General features: G+C 48.5%; 1 protein-coding gene across 1 annotated transcript; it reads right to left on the reverse strand.

The window, feature by feature from the left end:
* Positions 1–819: 819 nt before the first annotated feature.
* On the reverse strand, positions 820–17,935 carry LOC126547770 (uncharacterized). The gene is made up of 2 exons (XM_050195747.3): positions 17,655–17,935; positions 820–2,871 (listed from the first exon to the last, which is right to left on the reverse strand). The coding sequence occupies exons 1-2, from the start codon at positions 17,778–17,780 to the stop codon at positions 1,924–1,926; spliced, it is 1,074 nt and encodes a 357-aa protein (XP_050051704.1). The 5' UTR covers positions 17,781–17,935; the 3' UTR covers positions 820–1,923.
* Positions 17,936–18,508: the final 573 nt, after the last annotated feature.

Genomic DNA, 18,508 nt, shown 5'->3' on the forward strand with positions numbered 1-18,508 from the left:
TGCCCGGCCAGAACGCCGCCGCCATCTACTCGTGCCACCAAGCCGCCTGCTTTACCTCTCCAAGCCAGAGCTGGCCAGCTCCGGTCGCCCGGTCAACCAACTTACACCACGACCTTTGGCGAGACCGGCGCCACTCCTTTCGTCAGCTTGTCGCCGCGTCGAGACTGTTGTGTGTCCCTGCCGTCGTGGCGAGCCCGGACTCGCGCACTAGGTAGCTCCATACTAGCCCCAAGTGTGTGTGTTTCTGCGATGATGTCTATTTGAGTGTTTCTTTTATGTTTTCTATTTTCTTCTATTTCTTTTAAGCCTTTTTTTTTTGTTCCGTTAAATGTTTGTGTGTGTGGTCGAAAAGAATGGCTTTGTCCTCAATTGGGTTCTCGGAGGCTCCGCCGAAGAGAACCGTTAAAACATTTGAGTGCACGAACCTTTGCCCCCATATTAAGGTCATCACAATCGTAGTGTCGACAGCAACGAGCAGCTTGTCGCCGGAATCATCAGCATCATCTAGTTGGGCGTCAGGAAACGCCGAAAATTCGACTTCGGTGCGAGAACAGTCAATGACAGCTTTATGATCGGAAAGGAATTCCCACCCCAAGGTGATGTCGTATACGAACATGAACACAGAACAACAAACTCTACTGTGTGCGTGAGTTCTTGAATGGTGATGCGGATAGTGCGTGCAATACTGACGGCTAGGATTCGCACAGAGCTGTAGCTTAATTTTTATTCTTTGAATCGTGGACTTTTAATTACATTCTGGAGGGCGTTAAGCAAGGTGTTCGCTGTAAGAAAACAAATGCAGGTTGAGAACGAAAAAACTCGAAGAGGACGAACTTTAATCAGCTGCTTGTACGCAAATCATGTTTCTCATTTGGTAAAAAAAAAAAAAAAACATTGATCGCGGGACAATCCGACAATGTTATTTCAGATATTTACCGCAATGGTTTGCATTTAGCAGCTGCGAATTGCTGTTCTAGGCCAGAAGAGCAACGCGATATTTTTTTTTCTTTTTCTTTTCATCGCACCTCGCTCGGCGACCTCGCGTGTTGGCGTGTCGTTCACACCGTGAATCGCACGTATTATGCGGTTGCGGCTTGAATGAGAGGCCTAGAATGGTTTATTCAGTCACCGCAGCTGCTTCGGCGGAAATGAGAATTGCTCTTCCGTTGCAGAGGCATTGTCCAGCGCGGAAGTTCGTATTTGTCACAGTAGTTCCAATGTGGCGACCATCGGTTGCTTGTAAATATGCAGGCCTGCCCGCATTTTCCCACTCGCCCCGAATCGGCCACGTCAAGGGGAAATCCACAGGCGATCACTCTTTATACGTTACAATGTCTCCAAGCGACAGGCGAAAAAAGGGGGGAAAGAGTCAAAAGCACATTCAGTTTATTCTGCCGTCGCTGTTAGCACCGTATATCATAAACCTGGTCACATTTTTTTTTCTTCGTTTGAATGAACTGAGTTCAGCAACAACGAAAGTGAAAACCCGTTCGCGTCACTCACTTGTTCTAACGTAAAATACTCGTTGAAATAACATGGCAAAGCATTGTGCCCCCCCCCCCCCTCTCGAAGCCCAAATTATCCTGTTGGAGAATATATAAATTCAGAATTCCTGCACATTAGTGTAGCGCGTATGAGCTAAGGAGAGTAATAATTTACTGGCATTTAGATAACTGTCACTGCGTAAAATAAGCACAGACAGCTCAAATTCTGTGTCAAGTCTACAACACGCGTGTCTGTTGAACGTAGTTGCACTATATTTGAAGTAAGCATGCGTTAACAACAACAACAACAACAAAAAAGACGCAAGTTATCCATGCTTTTTTGACGCAGTTAGCACGCCAATGGAATATGTGCATGCAGTTTGTATATTCCTGCGTTTGTCAAGTAAGTGCATGCGTCCCGTGGTACAGGCACGACCGTCTACACGTGCTCGCGAAAGTGTTCGCACCCTTCGTGACGCAGGAACGCGTGCACATTGTCACTCCTGAAGCATGCTATCTCAATGCTGACGAAGCGACAGACATCCATTTTCTCAAGCTTCTTGACAGCCCAGCGCCCTATATTCACTCGGATTGTGCGCAGCCGCGGACAAACACCGCAGACCGCCAGCACACCCAAGTTCGTGACTTGAGTTCCCACGAGACACAAAGTAATCAGCTCCTCGAAATATCCTCGCTCCAGTGCGAGAAATGAGGAGTCGTTCACGTCAGTCCATCCAATGAAAAGTTCTCTGAGCTTCGGTAGGCATCGCCCAATGAGCGCGACGTCGATTGTACTCTGCAGAGACGTGCCTTCCAAGTCAAGCACTTGCAGCGATGGACATCCAAGCAGGACATCGCTTAGAAGAGCTTCGGAAAAGAGGAACGGGCAGCCTTCCAAGCACAGTCTCTCGAGCAAAGGGAACAATGGCCAAGCCACTCGCCTCTTGCTGCTAGACTTCTCCTCGTTGAGGAAGAAGCACCGACCTAGATCAAGCGCAGTCAGCTCGCCGTTTTCGATGGGTCCCGCCGCGAAGAACGTCTTCATATCGAGAACGCAGCTGCGCAAAGAGAGGGAGATCATGTGCTTGGGGAAGTCGCGGAGCTTGATGCGTCGCTTCCGATGTGCGGCACCAAAGCTAAAGCCGTCCAGGGAGATCTCACGGAGGCGCGGGCAGATGCGACTGAGCTTTCGGATGTCTGTGGATACCACCACCTTCCACTCGGAACCGCTGGCAGAGTTCGAAATCGAAATTTTGCTCAGGCAAGAAAGACTGACGCCGACGTGATGGCGCTTCACAAACTTTGGTATCCGCCGCGGCACGATCGCTCCAGTCCCAGAGACACATTTTTCGCCTGATGAGGTATGCCAGGCGAAGCTGTAGTATCCCTGCGAAACAAAAGGGGAAACGCCATGTTCACCACAGTCAGCCGGCAGTGGTTGCGTAAGCCACATTGCACGTCACCTTTTTAACTGCACTGCACTCGGTTGGTGATAAAATATCATTAAGAACGATAAATTACCAATGCAGACAATGTATGTGTACTTAATTGAGTGGTACCCTGGTTTTTATCAGCGAATATTTCCGCGCCTGCTTTTATCTCCGAGGGAAATTAGCTGAAGGATGAATGCAACGTGCCTAAAGGCACGCAAGGTATTAAAGCTTTCCTACGAATGAAACTTCGGGCGGAGGTTCAAAGCGACCCCCCGCGGTAGCTCTGAATGCGGTTGCCGCATTCCGGTGGAGGCGGAAAGCAAGACGCTCGTATACCGCGTACTAGGTGCTAGTTACAGAAATTTAAGGAGTCCAAATCAAAGCGGAATCCCCCCTCCACGACGTCCCTCAATTAGATCGTGAACCATGTCTTCTTATCTACCGATGTATATAGCAAGTATGCATTGTAATCGTATACCGTTGACTTAAAGATCTGCAAAAATGTTCTTTCCGTATGTGCGCAACATGCGAAAAATCTCGATTATCATGCATCGATAAATAGTTATCTTCTCAGGCAGAATGTTATTTTCTTTTACTGGTTTTTCACCCTTCCAAGTCGAGCGATACCGATATATGCCTTTCCTTTCAGTATCCATGTTTGTTTGCTCTAGAAACTTGTTTGTATAAGACTCAGGCTTTGTGATCTGCCTATACATTTTTTGTAAATATTCTGAACATGTTTGTTATTTTTCCGTGTTATAAATGTCACTTCTTTTGGCTACCGTGTTCCTTGCTGACAGTTCTCAATTTTCTTTTTTCTTTCTACGCTTTGTCACATTCGTACGTTTTGCTACTCCTTAGTAGGGGTGCTCACTATTCAAAGTTGTCAAATATTCATTTCGGTTCGAATATCATGAGAGAACACAAGTTTTTGCAGTCTGCAAGGAGGAATTTCGGTGCCAGTTGAGGCTTCCGAATGATTCTGTCGCAGGAGAATCCTGCGTGTTGCGCAGACGCGACATTTTCTAAGCGATCATATGGAGAAGATCATTCCTGCGCAATAGTTTGCATCCGCTCAGTAAGCATTCCCCGCCTTAGGTAGCCTTCTTAATTTATTATTTGGCAACTCTCACCATGTTCACACACATTCTTCTAAAACGATGTGCCATGCCGAGCTCATTGAACGAGCCCGACATTCTATACTATATGCATCTGATGACATGCTGCTCCTTTTCTTTATTGCGGTCAAAGTAACTGGTGCGCCATATAAGATTATTTTTATGAAACACGGTTACAAAGCTAAGGAATACAAAACACACACGAAAATCACAGTATTGGCACGTGCATTTCGTGTTTGCCTTTCGTCTTCCTTTTTGCTTCAACCATTTTTCACAATGCAACTAACCAACTCGCCCAGCTTTCAACAATAGTGATACACACGATCACACTTCCGTCGTTTCTCATTTACAAGACTTATTATTAGTGATGCAAGTATATAAACACCACAAAGAAGTAGATTAACAATCGTCTCCTGAAGAAGACACCACGCCCTCACCCGTTTAAAGAGGATAAAGAAAAAGGGACACACACACGCGCGCGCGCGCACGCGCACACGCACTACAGAAGATTCTAGTCCTGTAGTTGAGAATCTAGGTAGGTAATCCGATAGGTAACTTGAACAGAAGCAACCTTGATCTCCGCGTTAAAGTACGGCCATAGACTGGTGCAGCCTATACTGCCTTGGTGACGCGTTCATTCTGGTGTGATTTCTGTATGGAGCAGCGTGTAAACAGCCGGGTATCGTCGAATTTGCAATGGTATCGTCAGTGAAAAGTCAAGGTGGTCTGCTCAAGTCGGAAGAGGATTAGCTGCCTCGTTTCCCGAGGTACGTACCAATGTGAGGTGGCATCCGCTGAATCATCCGTGTTCTTCATTGACATGAGGTTTTATGGGCCACCCTAAACACTCCACGCAATAGAGATGAGTGAGCGTTGGCACTAGACAACAGGCTGTGTGGGGACGCTTGACTCTCACGCGTCCCCTGATGTTTTCCCCGCATGGCTCTCGTGTCTCCTGTAATCCGGCTTCTCCACGCAGCAAAGCATCGCGGCGGGTGGTGTGGTTGCAGATTATCATGAGAGATGGCGCGACTGTTGCGCTGCTAACGCCACCTAATGGCGGGGTTGCTCGGGCGCAAAAAGGTAATAGGCTGTTCCTCTTGGGCTTGGGATCGACGAGCGGCGCGTATCTTTCGCGCATGCGCCGATCCACGCTTCGCGGGACCGTCACAAGAAAGGCACGACACCGGAATGAACGAATACGATCGTTCGAACGCGCCACCATTCGCGCGAACGATTAGGCGTTGGTGTCCAGCGTGGGGCGAACATATTCGCACGCTATCCGGTCGCGGTGAGTCGGACTTCCTCGACTTGTCGCGCGTCCATCAGCATGTTCTGTGGATAACAATTCGGCTAGCAGGCATTAGTGCATGAAAGGTGTGATAAATTCCCTTTTGATGTTTGCACTACTGAGTAGTCATTCTTTTGTTCCAAGAGCACGCGTGAGGCGCCACAGTTGAGAGCACTGGCGGATCCAGAGGGAGGGGGCGTTAGTAGTTCAGATGGAAGTTTTTCTAACTGCAACAGTCGATGCACGATACTAAGGTCAATTAGTACGATTATAATGATTGTACAGCAGCGTTCGCTGTTTTATGACCACGCTAAATTACTTAATGTCACTGTGCATAAAATTAAACCGTTCGTATAACAGTCGAAGCTTCTGACGCCAATGTTACGATATCATCGAGCGATGCTCAAGAAACGAGCCGCCGCGAGAACGACGATGAAGTTGGTCGGTGCGCTTGGCGCGAGCGAGTGTCGGCTTGGCTGCCTGGCTCCAGCGTAAATAGCCTGTAAATAGCCTCTTCTGTCTGTCTTTCCACACGCAACATTCTGGTGGAGGTCAGCGATCCCTGTCCTTACCACAGAACTCAGAAGTGGTCGGCACACCGAGCTTGTCACCATGCCTCCCGGTGACGCGCCCACCTCTGCAACGGCTTCGGCTTGTCCCACTGCTCCAATCGTCACGGTCGCCCCACATCGCGACCCAGGTGTGTTCTCTGGCCTGGAGGGCCAGGATGTTGACGACTGGATCAAACTCTATGAACACGCCAGTGCTAATAACAGGTGGGACCCAACGATTATGCTCGCCAATGTCATCTTTTATCTTGGCGGCACCCCACGCGTGTGGCACCAAACGCATGACGACGAGATAACCAGTTGGGACAATTTCAAAGAGAAGCTACGGGAACTGTTCGGCGACCCCATTTGGCGCAAGGCTGCCGCGAGAAAGGATCTTGCGTCTCGTGTTGAGTCATCTACGGAGCCGTACGTTTCCTACATCCTCAACGTCTTAGCTCTATGCCGCAAAGCTGACGATGCTATGTCCGAAGCCGATAACGTGTCACATGTGCTAAAAGGCATCGCCGACGACGCTTTCAATTTGCTTGTTTTCGGCAACGTCTCGACTATCGACGCCATCATCAAAGAATGCCGTCGCCTTGAACAAGCTAAGAGCCGCCGTATCACACACCACATCACGCGGCTACCCAACACTGCTGCTTCGTCGACACGTGAGGGTCGACCACGTCAGACCACCACCTGTGACGACGTCACCCGTATTGTTCGCCGCCAACTCGAGGCCACCTGTTCGCCAGCTTTCTCCACGACGCCTCCCGATCCGCCAGCAACCACCATTGCGATGATCCAGGCCGTCGTCCGACAGGAATTTGAGAACATGGGTCTGAACTCCGTGTGTTCCACGTCTCAACCCAGCGTTCCCCAGTTCTCTAGCGGCACTCCTCGTCCTCGGCAGTCCTTTTCCGCCACATCTAGCCGCAACCCGTCCGAACGGCGTAGCCCTGATGACAGGCCGATCTGCTTCCACTGCTGTCGCATCGGCCACGTCGCTCGTCACTGCTGCAACCGATGGCCACCACCTCCTCGGACATACACCGCCACTTATTCCCGCACCTTTAGACCTTCCGTTCCCTATACCACCCGCCATGAATCCACTGCCGCTGATGCTCCTGCTCCGAACCTTCGGTACAGCCGCTCGCCCTCACCTCGACGCCATCAGTCTCGTTCGCCCCAACCCTGTCGCTTCTCTTCGCCGCCTATCGCCTCCTGGATCCAGCCGGAAAACTAGGCACTGCAGCTTCTGGAGGGGAAGCTGCGTTGTCGACCCTGCCCTCAAATCCTCTGCTCACGTTAACCACGAACCGAAACCTTCTTGACGTTGACGGCTATCCTGTCACGGCACTCATCGATACAGGAGCACATCTTTCAATTATGAGTGCTGCCTTCCGACGACGACTGAACAAGCTCCTCACCCCAGCGTCGGCACGCGTCGTCCGCGTTGCGGATGGCGGTACTGTGCCTATCATCGGCATGTGTACGGCACGCGTCAGCATCGCCGGACGCCACACTCCTAACCTCTTCACCGTAATTGCTCATTGTCCCCACGACCTCATTCTCGGCCTCGATTTTCTCTCCGCACATTCTGCTCTTATTGACTGCTCTTCCAGTACCCTTCACCTTGAGTTGCCGATGCTCGCAGAACCTTCTGACGCACCCCACTGCCGCTTACGTCCCACCGGCTTTCTTCGCCTGTAGCCAAAGTCAATAGCCTACATTGAACTGTTGTCTTTCCGACCAGTTCCTGATGGCGAGTACCTCGTCACTCCTCTGCCCGACATTCCAATAAGGTATGACGTTACAGTGCCTCACAGCATACTTACTATTACAGCGAACCGCACTCGCATGCCTATCTTTAACTTTGGATTGGCAAAGCAAATTCTACCGCAAGGTATTTGCCTTGCCACCGTTGATTGTCTCGGCGACCAATACGTGGCAGCGTTATCGACCGATGGTTCTCGCGAGCTTAGCAGGCCCCTCGCGCCAGCCTCGGGTGCCGATCCCAATATAAAGAAAATGGTTGCGACGGACCTGTCCTTGGCGCAGGCTGAATAGCTTTCCCAAGTATTATCGTCCTACCGAGATATTTTAGACATCGACGATCGCCCTTTAGGCCAGACGCTCGCGGTCAAACATTGGATTCTTACTGGCGATGCTACGCCTATTCACCGACGACCGTATCGAGTTTCTGCGTCGGAACACCGAGTAATTCAAAACGAAGTCAACAAAATGCTCGATGAAAACATCATTGAGCCTTCTTCGAGTCCCTGGGCGTCACCTGTGGTGTTGGTTAAGAAGGACGGCACGTGGCGCTTCTGTGTAGATTACCGTCATCTGAACAACATTACTAAGAAGGACGTCTACCCGCTCCCACGTATAGACGACGCCCTTGACTGCCTGCACGGTTCCAGCTATTTCTCGTCTATTGATCTTCGTTCGGGATACTGGCAGATTGCTGTTGACGATATGGACAGAGAAAAAAACCGCGTTCATCACACCTGATGGCCTATACCAATCTAAAGTAATGCCGTTTGGATTATGCAACGCCCCTGCCACCTTCGAGCGTATGATGGACTCCTTGCTCCAAGGTTTCAAATGGTCCACATGCCTCTGCTACCTCGACGACGTCATCGTCTTCTCGCCAACGTTCGACACTCACCTTCAACGTCTCACAACTATACTTGATGTATTTCGAAAGGCGAAGCTGCAACTTAACTCGTCCAAATGTCGTTTTGGCCACCGCCAAATTACTCTTCTGGGCCATCTCGTGGACACTTCTGTAGTACAGCCTGATCCCGACAAAACTCGCGCTGTCCGAGAGTTTCCGGTTCCGAAGACAGCCGCAGTCGTTCGAAGTTTTGTAGGGCTATGCTCGTACTTTCGTCGTTTTGTTCCAGATTTTGCGACAATTGCTAGACCCCTAACTAATCTTTTGAAGAAAGGCGTACAATTCTCGTGGGGCACTGGAGAGGCCGCCGCCTTCTCTCGTCTCGTCACTCTTCTAACCTCACCACCCATTCTCGCCCACTTCGACCCTGATGCCCCTACAGAATTGCGTACAGATGCCAGCGGTCCTGACATAGGTGCCGCCTTAGCCCAGCGTCAGCCTGGCCAGGATCGCGTTATTGCTTATGCAAGCCGCCTCCTAGCACCATCGGAGCGCAACTATTCCATTACGGAACGAGAATGCCTTGCTGTTGTCTGGGCGGTTGCGAAGTTCCGTCCTTACCTTTACGGTCGCCCTTTTTACGTAGTCACTGACCATCATGCTCTCCGCTGGCTCTCTTCGCTAAAAGATCCTACAGGCCGGCTTTGGTTGATGGGCTTTGAGGCTACAAGAATTTTCATATTCCATGGTGTACAAGTCTGGCCGCCTGCACCAAGACGCTGACAGCTTCTCGCGTTACCCTGTTGACGACTCTGACTCCTCTAATATTGCCTGGGCTTCTTGCGTATTCTCTGTATCACAGCTGCTTCATTTCGCCGACGAGCAACACCGTGACGCCTACATCAGAGCACTCATCGACCGTTTTGAGCACTCTCCGGCCGATGCTACACTACGCCTCTTCGTCCGCCGCGACGGTACTCTGTACCGTCGTAACCTTCATGCGGACGGCTCTGAGTTCCTACTTGTAATACCTAAACACCTCCGCTCCACCGTTATAGAAGAGCTCCACGACGCACCAACGGCAGGACATCTCGGCTTATCTCGAACCTAGGAACGTGTACGCCGCCGTTTTTTCTGGCCGGGTCTTGCCCGTTCTGTACGACGTTACGTCGCCGCTTGTGAAGTTTGCCAACGACGCAAGAATCCTTCCCAGCTCCCCGCTGGTTACCTGCAGCCGGTCGACATTCCTGCCGAGCCCTTTCATCGTGTCGGCTTAGACCTTCTCGGCCCATTTCCGGAATCTACATCAGGGAACAAGTGGGTTGCAGTCGCGGTGGACTACGCGACCCGCTAGGCCGTAACCCGTGCTCTTCCGACCAGTTGCGCAACTGACGTTGCGGACTTCCTCCTGCATGATATTATTTTGATGCATGGTGCTCCGCGTCAATTGCTAAAAGACCATGGCCGTACGTTTTTGGCGAAAGTCATCGACGACATCATGCGTGCCTGCTCAATACGGCATAAATTTACCACCTCCTACCGAACGGCCTCACTGAGCGCTTGAACCGCACCCTTACAGACATGCTATCCAAATACGTTTCCGACGACCACCGTGACTGGGACGTGGCTCTACCTTACATTACCTTTGCATACAACTCTTCCCGTCTCGAAACTGCTGGCTTTTCCCCGTTTTACCTCTTGTATGGCCGCGAACCAACGCTACCACTGGACACTGTGCTTCCGTCCGCCACAGCTTCAACTAGCGATTATGCGCGTGATGCAATCGCCCATGCTGACCACGCTCGCCAACTTGCGCGCCCTCGTCTACAAGTGTCTCAAGACAAGCAGAAGCAACGCTACAACCTCCGTCACCGTGATCTACATTTTTAACCTCCCTGCCTTTCCTCTTCATTCTCTCTCTCTTGTGCCCGGCAGCCTCGTGTTGCTTCGGTCACCTTGGCGTAATGGCGGCCTATGTGAAAAACTCCTTCCTTGTTACACAGGTCCATATCGCTTACTCCGCAAGGTGACCGATGTCACCTATGAAATCGTTCTAGCCACGCCCACTACGTCCTCCGCTGTGACAACCAGTGAGATTGTCCACGTCGCCCGACTCAAGTCCAAGCCCTACAACTTTCCACGCGCCTTGGATATTTAACAGCACCGTGACGGTGCTTTTGCCGCCGGGGGGGGGGGGGGGGGGGGGGTAGTATTACGATATCATCGAGCGATGCTCAAGAAACGAGCCGCCGCGAGAACGACGATGAAGTTGGTCGGTGCGCTTGGCGCGAGCGAGTGTCGGCCTGGCTGCCTGGCTCCAGCGTAAATAGCCTCTTCTGTCTGTGTCTTTCCACACGCAACAATATATATATATATATATATATATATATATATACATATATATATATACTGTAGTTCTGGAGCTGTTCCCTGTTACCTTTTCCAATTTCTCTCCTCGAGATAAAGATTGATTGATTCTGCGAGCTAGTGCCCCGCAACGTCTACTTAACATGAACTGCCAGGATCATCGTCGAACAATCAAGAACGAAGGACAAGAGGAATCTAGCTGACAGACAATACACCATGAAAACAGCCATTAGTAGGGCATGTTGGCTGTCCTGCTGCAATAAAATGTAGCTTGGTCAGAGCGAGCGTTGTCAGATTCTTTTTATGCTAATTTACACACGGCATTCTTCTGCCTGGCTGCCATGACAGGTGGTCTGTTGCTCTACGAGCATCAGCTCGAACTGTGCCATACCTACAAGTTTTGACTTTCTGGCCACCTGCTCTAGGAAACTACGCTATATTTCATTGCTCCTTTAAGAAAGATATCCGTCAAAGAAACTGTACAGCAGCACAAGTACCAGAACAATAACTAGCCCTGGCCAAATCACTACGTGAATGCAATCATATATAGAGGCCGAGTGAATCGGTTCCTGTAAGCATACTTACCCCCGTATTCAGAAATGCATCTTAACTTGAAGTCCACGCTTGACTACCTAAATGACACCTGGCGTGAACGTTCCGAGAACGCTTCTTGCATTTCCGTCGGCGCATTCACAACAGGCATCATGTATATCAAGTGTGGGCTTGAAGTTAAGATGCATTTCTGAATATGGGGATTCATCCCTTGATATCCTCTTTGGTTTCCTTACTGCGCATTTTGTTTCGAATAAGAATGTACTATCAGTCAATGTAGTAGCAACAACTTCATTTGGGCGAGTTGGCTTATGAGCAGCGCGATGGAATGATAACAAGAAAGAAAACAATCTCAAAAAGAAGAAAAACCTCAGCAGGACTAGCACTGAGAGCGCAGCGCTAGCCCTGTTGTGTTTTTCTTGTATTTCTTGCATCTCGTCCTATCGCGCGGCTTCACAAAGTGAACGTAGATTTTAAAATAGTGGCAGCCTTTCATGTACTTAACCATTTTCAGGGCTTTTGTAATCTATGGGAAAGAACAGATGATAAATTTTGTGATAAAAGAAACAGGCTTGCATTGCAGGCTAAAAAAATAAGATAAACGGGAGGGAGCAGATTATGCCGTGAAGAGCTGAACCTTTTCCCACGAAAGAAATAGCCGTCTTTCACTTTGGAGATTATACATATATATATGTATGCACAATGCAATCTACGCACACACCACGCACACCGTTTTTTCCTAGGCGCCGCCATATTGTGAACGCAGTGACGCCGCCTATGAGCAGCGGCATACTGGCTTGGTTGAAAGCGGTATTTCGCATGGCAGGTATACGCTCGGCGGTAGGTTCTGGCGTTTGTTTTCGCGGTCGTGCGGTCTGTTTACTATGACGTGCGTCTTCTACGTGGTAAACGGTTCTGTGAGACGTGCTGAAGTGGTTCAAGGCGTCATGGCCGGAGTTCCTGTTGGCGTTGAGGTGGACGGAACACGCAACGCGATGTGTGCGCGCATATTTGAGCCTACTATCAGCCTCGGAGATCAATTGTGTATTTCTGAATGTTCAATTCACTAATGTGACCTTATTGCAGTGTTATCCTCTATTTCTAAGCTGCGGTTTAGGAGCCTTGAAACATACGCGACGATCGTAACAGCGTGGGTATACCGTTCTGCTATATGATAGGAGCTGTGATGTTATACTTTGACAAGCGTTCAAAATGTTCGCTGCAGGTTACATTGCGTGACTACTTGGTTCGATGGATGAAGTTTCCGCCCCTGAATAAAATAGTTTTGGAAAGTAATAGCAGCATACCTTACAGTCTGAATTAAGCTTGTCCAGCAAAGGGACTGTTTACGAACTGCGCGAGCGTCCTAAGGTGCTGGTAGGTGCTGGATTACAGATATCTTTGTTCTATATACCATATGGTCCAAGCATACGGCATCAGCGGTTATCTATCTATAAACGTTGTGCGGCGTGACTATGCGAAGTCGTATTGTGGCGTTAGCCCGTTTTCTCTTGCTTTTTCGAGAAAGAGGATGATAACCGATTCTTTTTCTTCGGTTGTGTTCGTTCCGTTCTCTACGACGCACTCACACGTATTACGGAAATTTTGTCCTCAAATATAGCCATCGCATTCTTTTTATGCAATCCCTCTCATATATTATGGCTGTACACAGGCCAAAAAGGCAATGTCGAAGCGCACAGCTTACATATGTATCGTGCTGGTTCACCAACCGCAGTGATCACTGTGTTGAGCAGCGCCATCGACCTCATGCAGGAAGGCTAGCATAGACATATAGTAATTTCAGGCCTACTAGACTTGACATGCGCGAGAATGATGCCGGTGCATCACAAATATTTGATAGCGCCTGCCGCTTAGGTGTTTCGTGGATTCCTTAGGTTGGCTGTGCACGAGCATGCGCTCTTATGCTCTATGTTTTACTCCCTACGCCAAGCGATCAGACAGTGAGCTGATTTATCATTTAATGCTGGTAATACAGAGAAACCGGTTTTCTTTGTTCAATTAAATCCGATATAAGCAATATAGTTCACAACACATACACACACCGCGACTGATAATGTGCGTACACCGCGGCTGATAAAGCGCGTTACATTTGTGCGGCCCCAAGACACACTTCCGCCTACTGTACTTTCCGATGCACCAAAAGGATTCCCTGACGACCTTATATGAACGAACGTGGCGTAAATTTCACGAAGTACGATTTAAACATCTCGAAATCGTTCCGCAGCACGCGACAGCAATACTTTCAAGCAATGCCACGCCGGATCGCCCAAGATAGAGAGGAGGAAAGGTCCGCGCGCCTTATCCTCCTCGCCCGATGGAAAGATTATATATATATATATATATATATAATACTCGACGCGTTACTGTGTGAGCTCGGTCACTGCTGCAACGAATGTTGCAACAAAAATTGGCCACTGTGTCAGCTTTCTACATTTGCGGACAAACGCGCCATTGTAACTTGTGACTATGATGTTGGGCTGCTAAGCCCGAGGTCGGGGGATTGAATCCCGGCCTCAGCGGCCGCATTTCGGTCGGGGCGAAATGCGAAAACACCCGTATATTTAGAGCACGTTAAAGGGGCACTAAAGCGAAACAATAAATCAGTTTAGACTAATGAAGCATCGTTTGAGAACCCTGCAGGCAGTCATTTCAAAAAAATAGTTTGATTATGAGATGAGAAAATGAAGGTCCACGTATTAGTATTTGAATTTAGCGCCGAAACCCCAGCGCCGGTACGTCAGCGTGACGTCAGGGATTTCAAAGTATGTTTTCGCATTTGGGCCGCGTTGGCTGAATAAAGGTTCCCGAAACTTCCCATGTTTAATATTTGGTTCCTTTAGAACACAATGTAATCAATATGTACGGCTATATATAGTTAGTAGGCCCTAGAAGATGTCATCAAAATACAAGACGTCACAGCCCCTAGGTGCGGGAACTTAAGTAGGCGTCGCCACCCGTATTTCGTTCTTGCGCTTTTTCTGGCTTACCAAACGTCTTATCGTTGTAAGAGCGGTGTTTTTGGTGTTGTAGAACGGTAAATTACTGATGCAGATGAAATCATTTTTCACTTTAGTGTCCCTTTAAAGAACCCAGGTGGTCGAAATTTTCGGAGTCCCCCACTACGGCGTGCCTGATAACCGGATCGTGGTTTTGGCACGTAATTTAATTTACATTTGCGAGCAAATGTTGCTATTTTTTTTTTCGTTGTATCTGGAAGTTCCTGGTGGTGAAACTGGGCAAAGGGGACGAAACGCTGCCCCACAACCTGACACGATAAGAAAGAAAGCCAGGGAATAAATGTTTGCATTAGTTTACGCGTCAGAAAATTATTTATTGGGTGTGCTGAGTTCGCTGATACGAAGAGAAGTGTACATGGCGTGCACTAAATGTAATAAAATAACACTACACAGGCACCTGCAATAGACGGAAACTATAAAATAATTTTGCCGGCGTGAAAAAATATAGCACAGCCAAACAAAGAACTGCAGTTGAAGGTCTGTGCAATTAAATACATATCTAATGAACGCTGCATGGATTTGCCAGTCTTTCACTGTCACACGCTTTTTGCACTACGTGGAATCGCGGCCGTATTATTTCCTGCAGGGTTGCCCGAACATCCATGAGATGCCATCTTTAGACGCTAGTTTTTGCTGGATCACGGCGACTGAAAGCTTTACTAGGACTGCGCTTTCTATATTTCTTGCGCCATATTTTACAATCTTTTGCATCCTTAAAAGATCGCATCCTGTGTCTCACAACAAGCGATAGCTACGTCGAGTTTGTTGCTCAGAGCAACGAACTTCGAAGGTATTGCATACGCCTCAGAATAAAAAAAAAGTGAAATGGGCATTGGCATGAGCTTTTATGCACTCAGAAAGTCAAACCAATCGCAGTTTCAAGCAATTTAGCTGAATTCGTCTCATTGTAATGAATAAGTTTTTTTTCTTTTTTTTTTTTTGCTTCTTATGCCGGAGGGGGAAACAATTCGGTAAGGCATTTTTTTTTTCGAGCCCTCGCACATCTAATCTGCAAATCCATAGCATCATTCAAGGCACTTCATTTAAATAAATACCAGCGCACACAAACCAGGACGGATAAGAAGAACGACACACACACCAACGGCGCTGTGTGTCGTTCTTCCTACTCGTCCTGGTTTATGTGCGCTCTCATATCGAAATTGAAAAATTACCAACTCGCCCAAACGCAAATCTATGCAATGTTCTCTCCCTCACTCTCGTCATGTTCGCGTAGAGGCCCAACCTCAGCTCATCCCATTTTCCATCCCTCATCTGGAATTTGCCTTAAACTAATCCTTATCACAACCTCACAGCAAAACAGCGCCACTGACGGGGAGGACATCCTCATGAATGCTCGCCCTCGTGACAATACACTCTTAAAATTTAAGCAGAGCGGCAAGTTCACCTTGTAATGCTGCGGTTACTGCGCTATAAACACACGGACATTAGGAGTAAAAGTGGACAGGACGCGCGCAGACTGCGCGCGTCCAGTCCACTTTTACTTCTGTTGTCCGTGTGTTTGTGGCGCAGTACACTATAATACAAGATATTACGGAAGTCACGAGACAAACTGCCGGGAAAAAGTGTCTGCAGGTGTGCCCGAGAGCCTGCAGGTGTGCCTTAACCTAACCTAACCTTCCGAGAGCCAATATAGGAGGCGAGTGCCGGGTGAAATTAGTTTAAAAAATTTTCGCAGCTAGGGGGAGAATAGACACTGCCATGGTAAAAAACACGTGGCACTTCGCTGACGGTTGTTGCTGTAATGACGTATCGCAATAACCTACAAGACGGTTCTCGATTCCGGCCGTATGTAGCAGCGCAAATCATCCCATATGCCTTTACGTGCAAGGCTTTCATTGGTTCAAAGCGCCTTTCAGCAGCCGTCAAGGGCGTGGAAGAAGGACTTAAAAAGCGCCGTTGCGGCTCTACTAAAATCGAGCCACCGAAGAAGGCACTCAGTACAGGCTAGTTGCTTCGGAAATAATTATTGTTATTTACCTAACTAGCTTGTTGACCTGGTTTTTATTAACCTTACATTTAGTAGCTGCACGTCACTAAGAACCTAACGTGTGTGACTGTCGGTTTCTTATTTTTTTTTTTCTCAGGAGTGAACCGATGGCTCATTGTTTTATGCGATTTATCTATGTAGAAAGCAAATGCAAACGTCACTGAACGTTATCGGTGATTTATCGTTGCAGGCGGACTTCACTGAGGTTTCGTGTCACTCGTTTATTGACGCAAGCTGGGCCAAAACCGTGCTCTGTTAATACTCGGAAAGTGACCAAGTAGTCACGAGCGCAACAACGTGTGCAGGCAAGCTCGAATTCGCCGACGAAAGCGCTAGGCACACTGTTGCCGGACGCTGTTGTCCGCAACATGTCTTATCTAATGCTTCATCACTGTTGCGCACGAGAGCTCGATCGCGCAAATGATCATCTGCTCCTTGGAAATCAGACGCACTGATCACTGCACTTACACAGTCTTTAATCGTTGCGCATATTTTCCCTAACATGCCGAACATATTTGAAAAAAAAAAGAAGCACGCACGCAAGCAAGCGCGCACACACACGCACGCGCGCACACACACAAGAAACGGCTCTAGCAAATATTGCTACATTCGGAGACAATTCCTAGAAATACTTTCAAAGATTTCAACCTCGTACCGTAAACTTTGTTGCTAAAACTTCAAGATTATTGATATGTTAGTTTCCTTGAGCATCAGCAGAAAAAAAATTGGAAGAAACTTTTTTTAAAAGAAATGGATTGCAAGAAACGTTCGTACAAGTTAAGGTCCGTTAAAAGCTTGCGAAATAATTTCACAGCAGTACGTTATGCGTAAACAAAGCGCGCGCAACGCCTTCCTAGCACGATTAACAAGGGCTCAAAGCCACAAATATGCAGCACATTTAAGTACAAAGGTCGAACTGGCTCTCCGGTGCGAAGTGGCCGTGAATAAAGAGCGCTTGATGCTCCTGTTTTGCCACCAAGGCAGACCAGGTTAGCGACGGAAGCCACCTCCATCGCAGCTGCGTACTGCAGTGTTTCGCCTCCTCTCAGAGCAGTCGGCAATTCGGTTTTGACGTTACAAACTCACGTTAATGCAAGTTTAATTGCCGACTATGATCAGTAGTCATTCAGATGAGGCAACCACTCTTTTGTCTTACCAGCAAATAAATAAATAAAGACAGCCGACTTACCTTTGCTGCTTTCCTGTCAAAGACGGCCAACCGTGCCGGCGATGGGCTTTCGATACATTCTTGCTCAGTCTTCTTACGTCCTGTCAAGAAGGCTTTAAGGAACTGCGCTAACTGAATGTTGATCATTGCTGAGTCCTTCTAGGCCGCCGAATCCTTCAATTATGCAGCTCCGGGACCATTATTGCCGATCCCGGCCCCCGAGCTTTGACTGGACCACACGCTGGCTCAAAACCAATACGTTTCTACGCTTTCTAAACCCTTCCTGCTAAGCTGAGGCCAACTGCGCTCTTCACTGCGCAGAAAAAAAGGGAGAGGGGCGAGGGGGCATACAAGAAAGAAAAGGCTTTTGCACGCGTATATTCTACTCGTGGCGAAAGAAAGCAGTTCTGTTTCTATTTATCAGTGAAGTTTGTTTTAGGCCACTTGACAGTGACACTCGCTTTCAAAGTTGATAGTGTTCTTGATGTCTACGACACACTATGAACAAACGCACATGCGCACATGCGCCATATCTCAGTTTGGTGCCACGTGCCCTGACCGTCACTTGTGGTTAAGAACAGCCGGACTCTTTCTCGAAAGCTCGGACACTCCCCGTGTGTGCCAACCCGTCTCTCGTGGTGCACAGGCGACCCTGTCCGAGGACTGCTGGTCAGTCTTGAGTTACACATGTGCCATACTATGTCAGTGTCACAAGGACAGTCTCAGTGGTTATTCAGCTTTATCCCCTTTTGAACTTTTCGTGGCATTGCGAATTGCATAATACCGCAGCCGAATCACGTGAATTAATTGTCACTGCTATAAACTATATTTAACGGCACAAAAACATGCACCACACAGAGAAAACGACACACAGA

Source organism: Dermacentor andersoni, chromosome 1 (assembly GCF_023375885.2).
Source record: "Dermacentor andersoni chromosome 1, qqDerAnde1_hic_scaffold, whole genome shotgun sequence".
NCBI lineage: Eukaryota > Metazoa > Arthropoda > Arachnida > Ixodida > Ixodidae > Dermacentor > Dermacentor andersoni.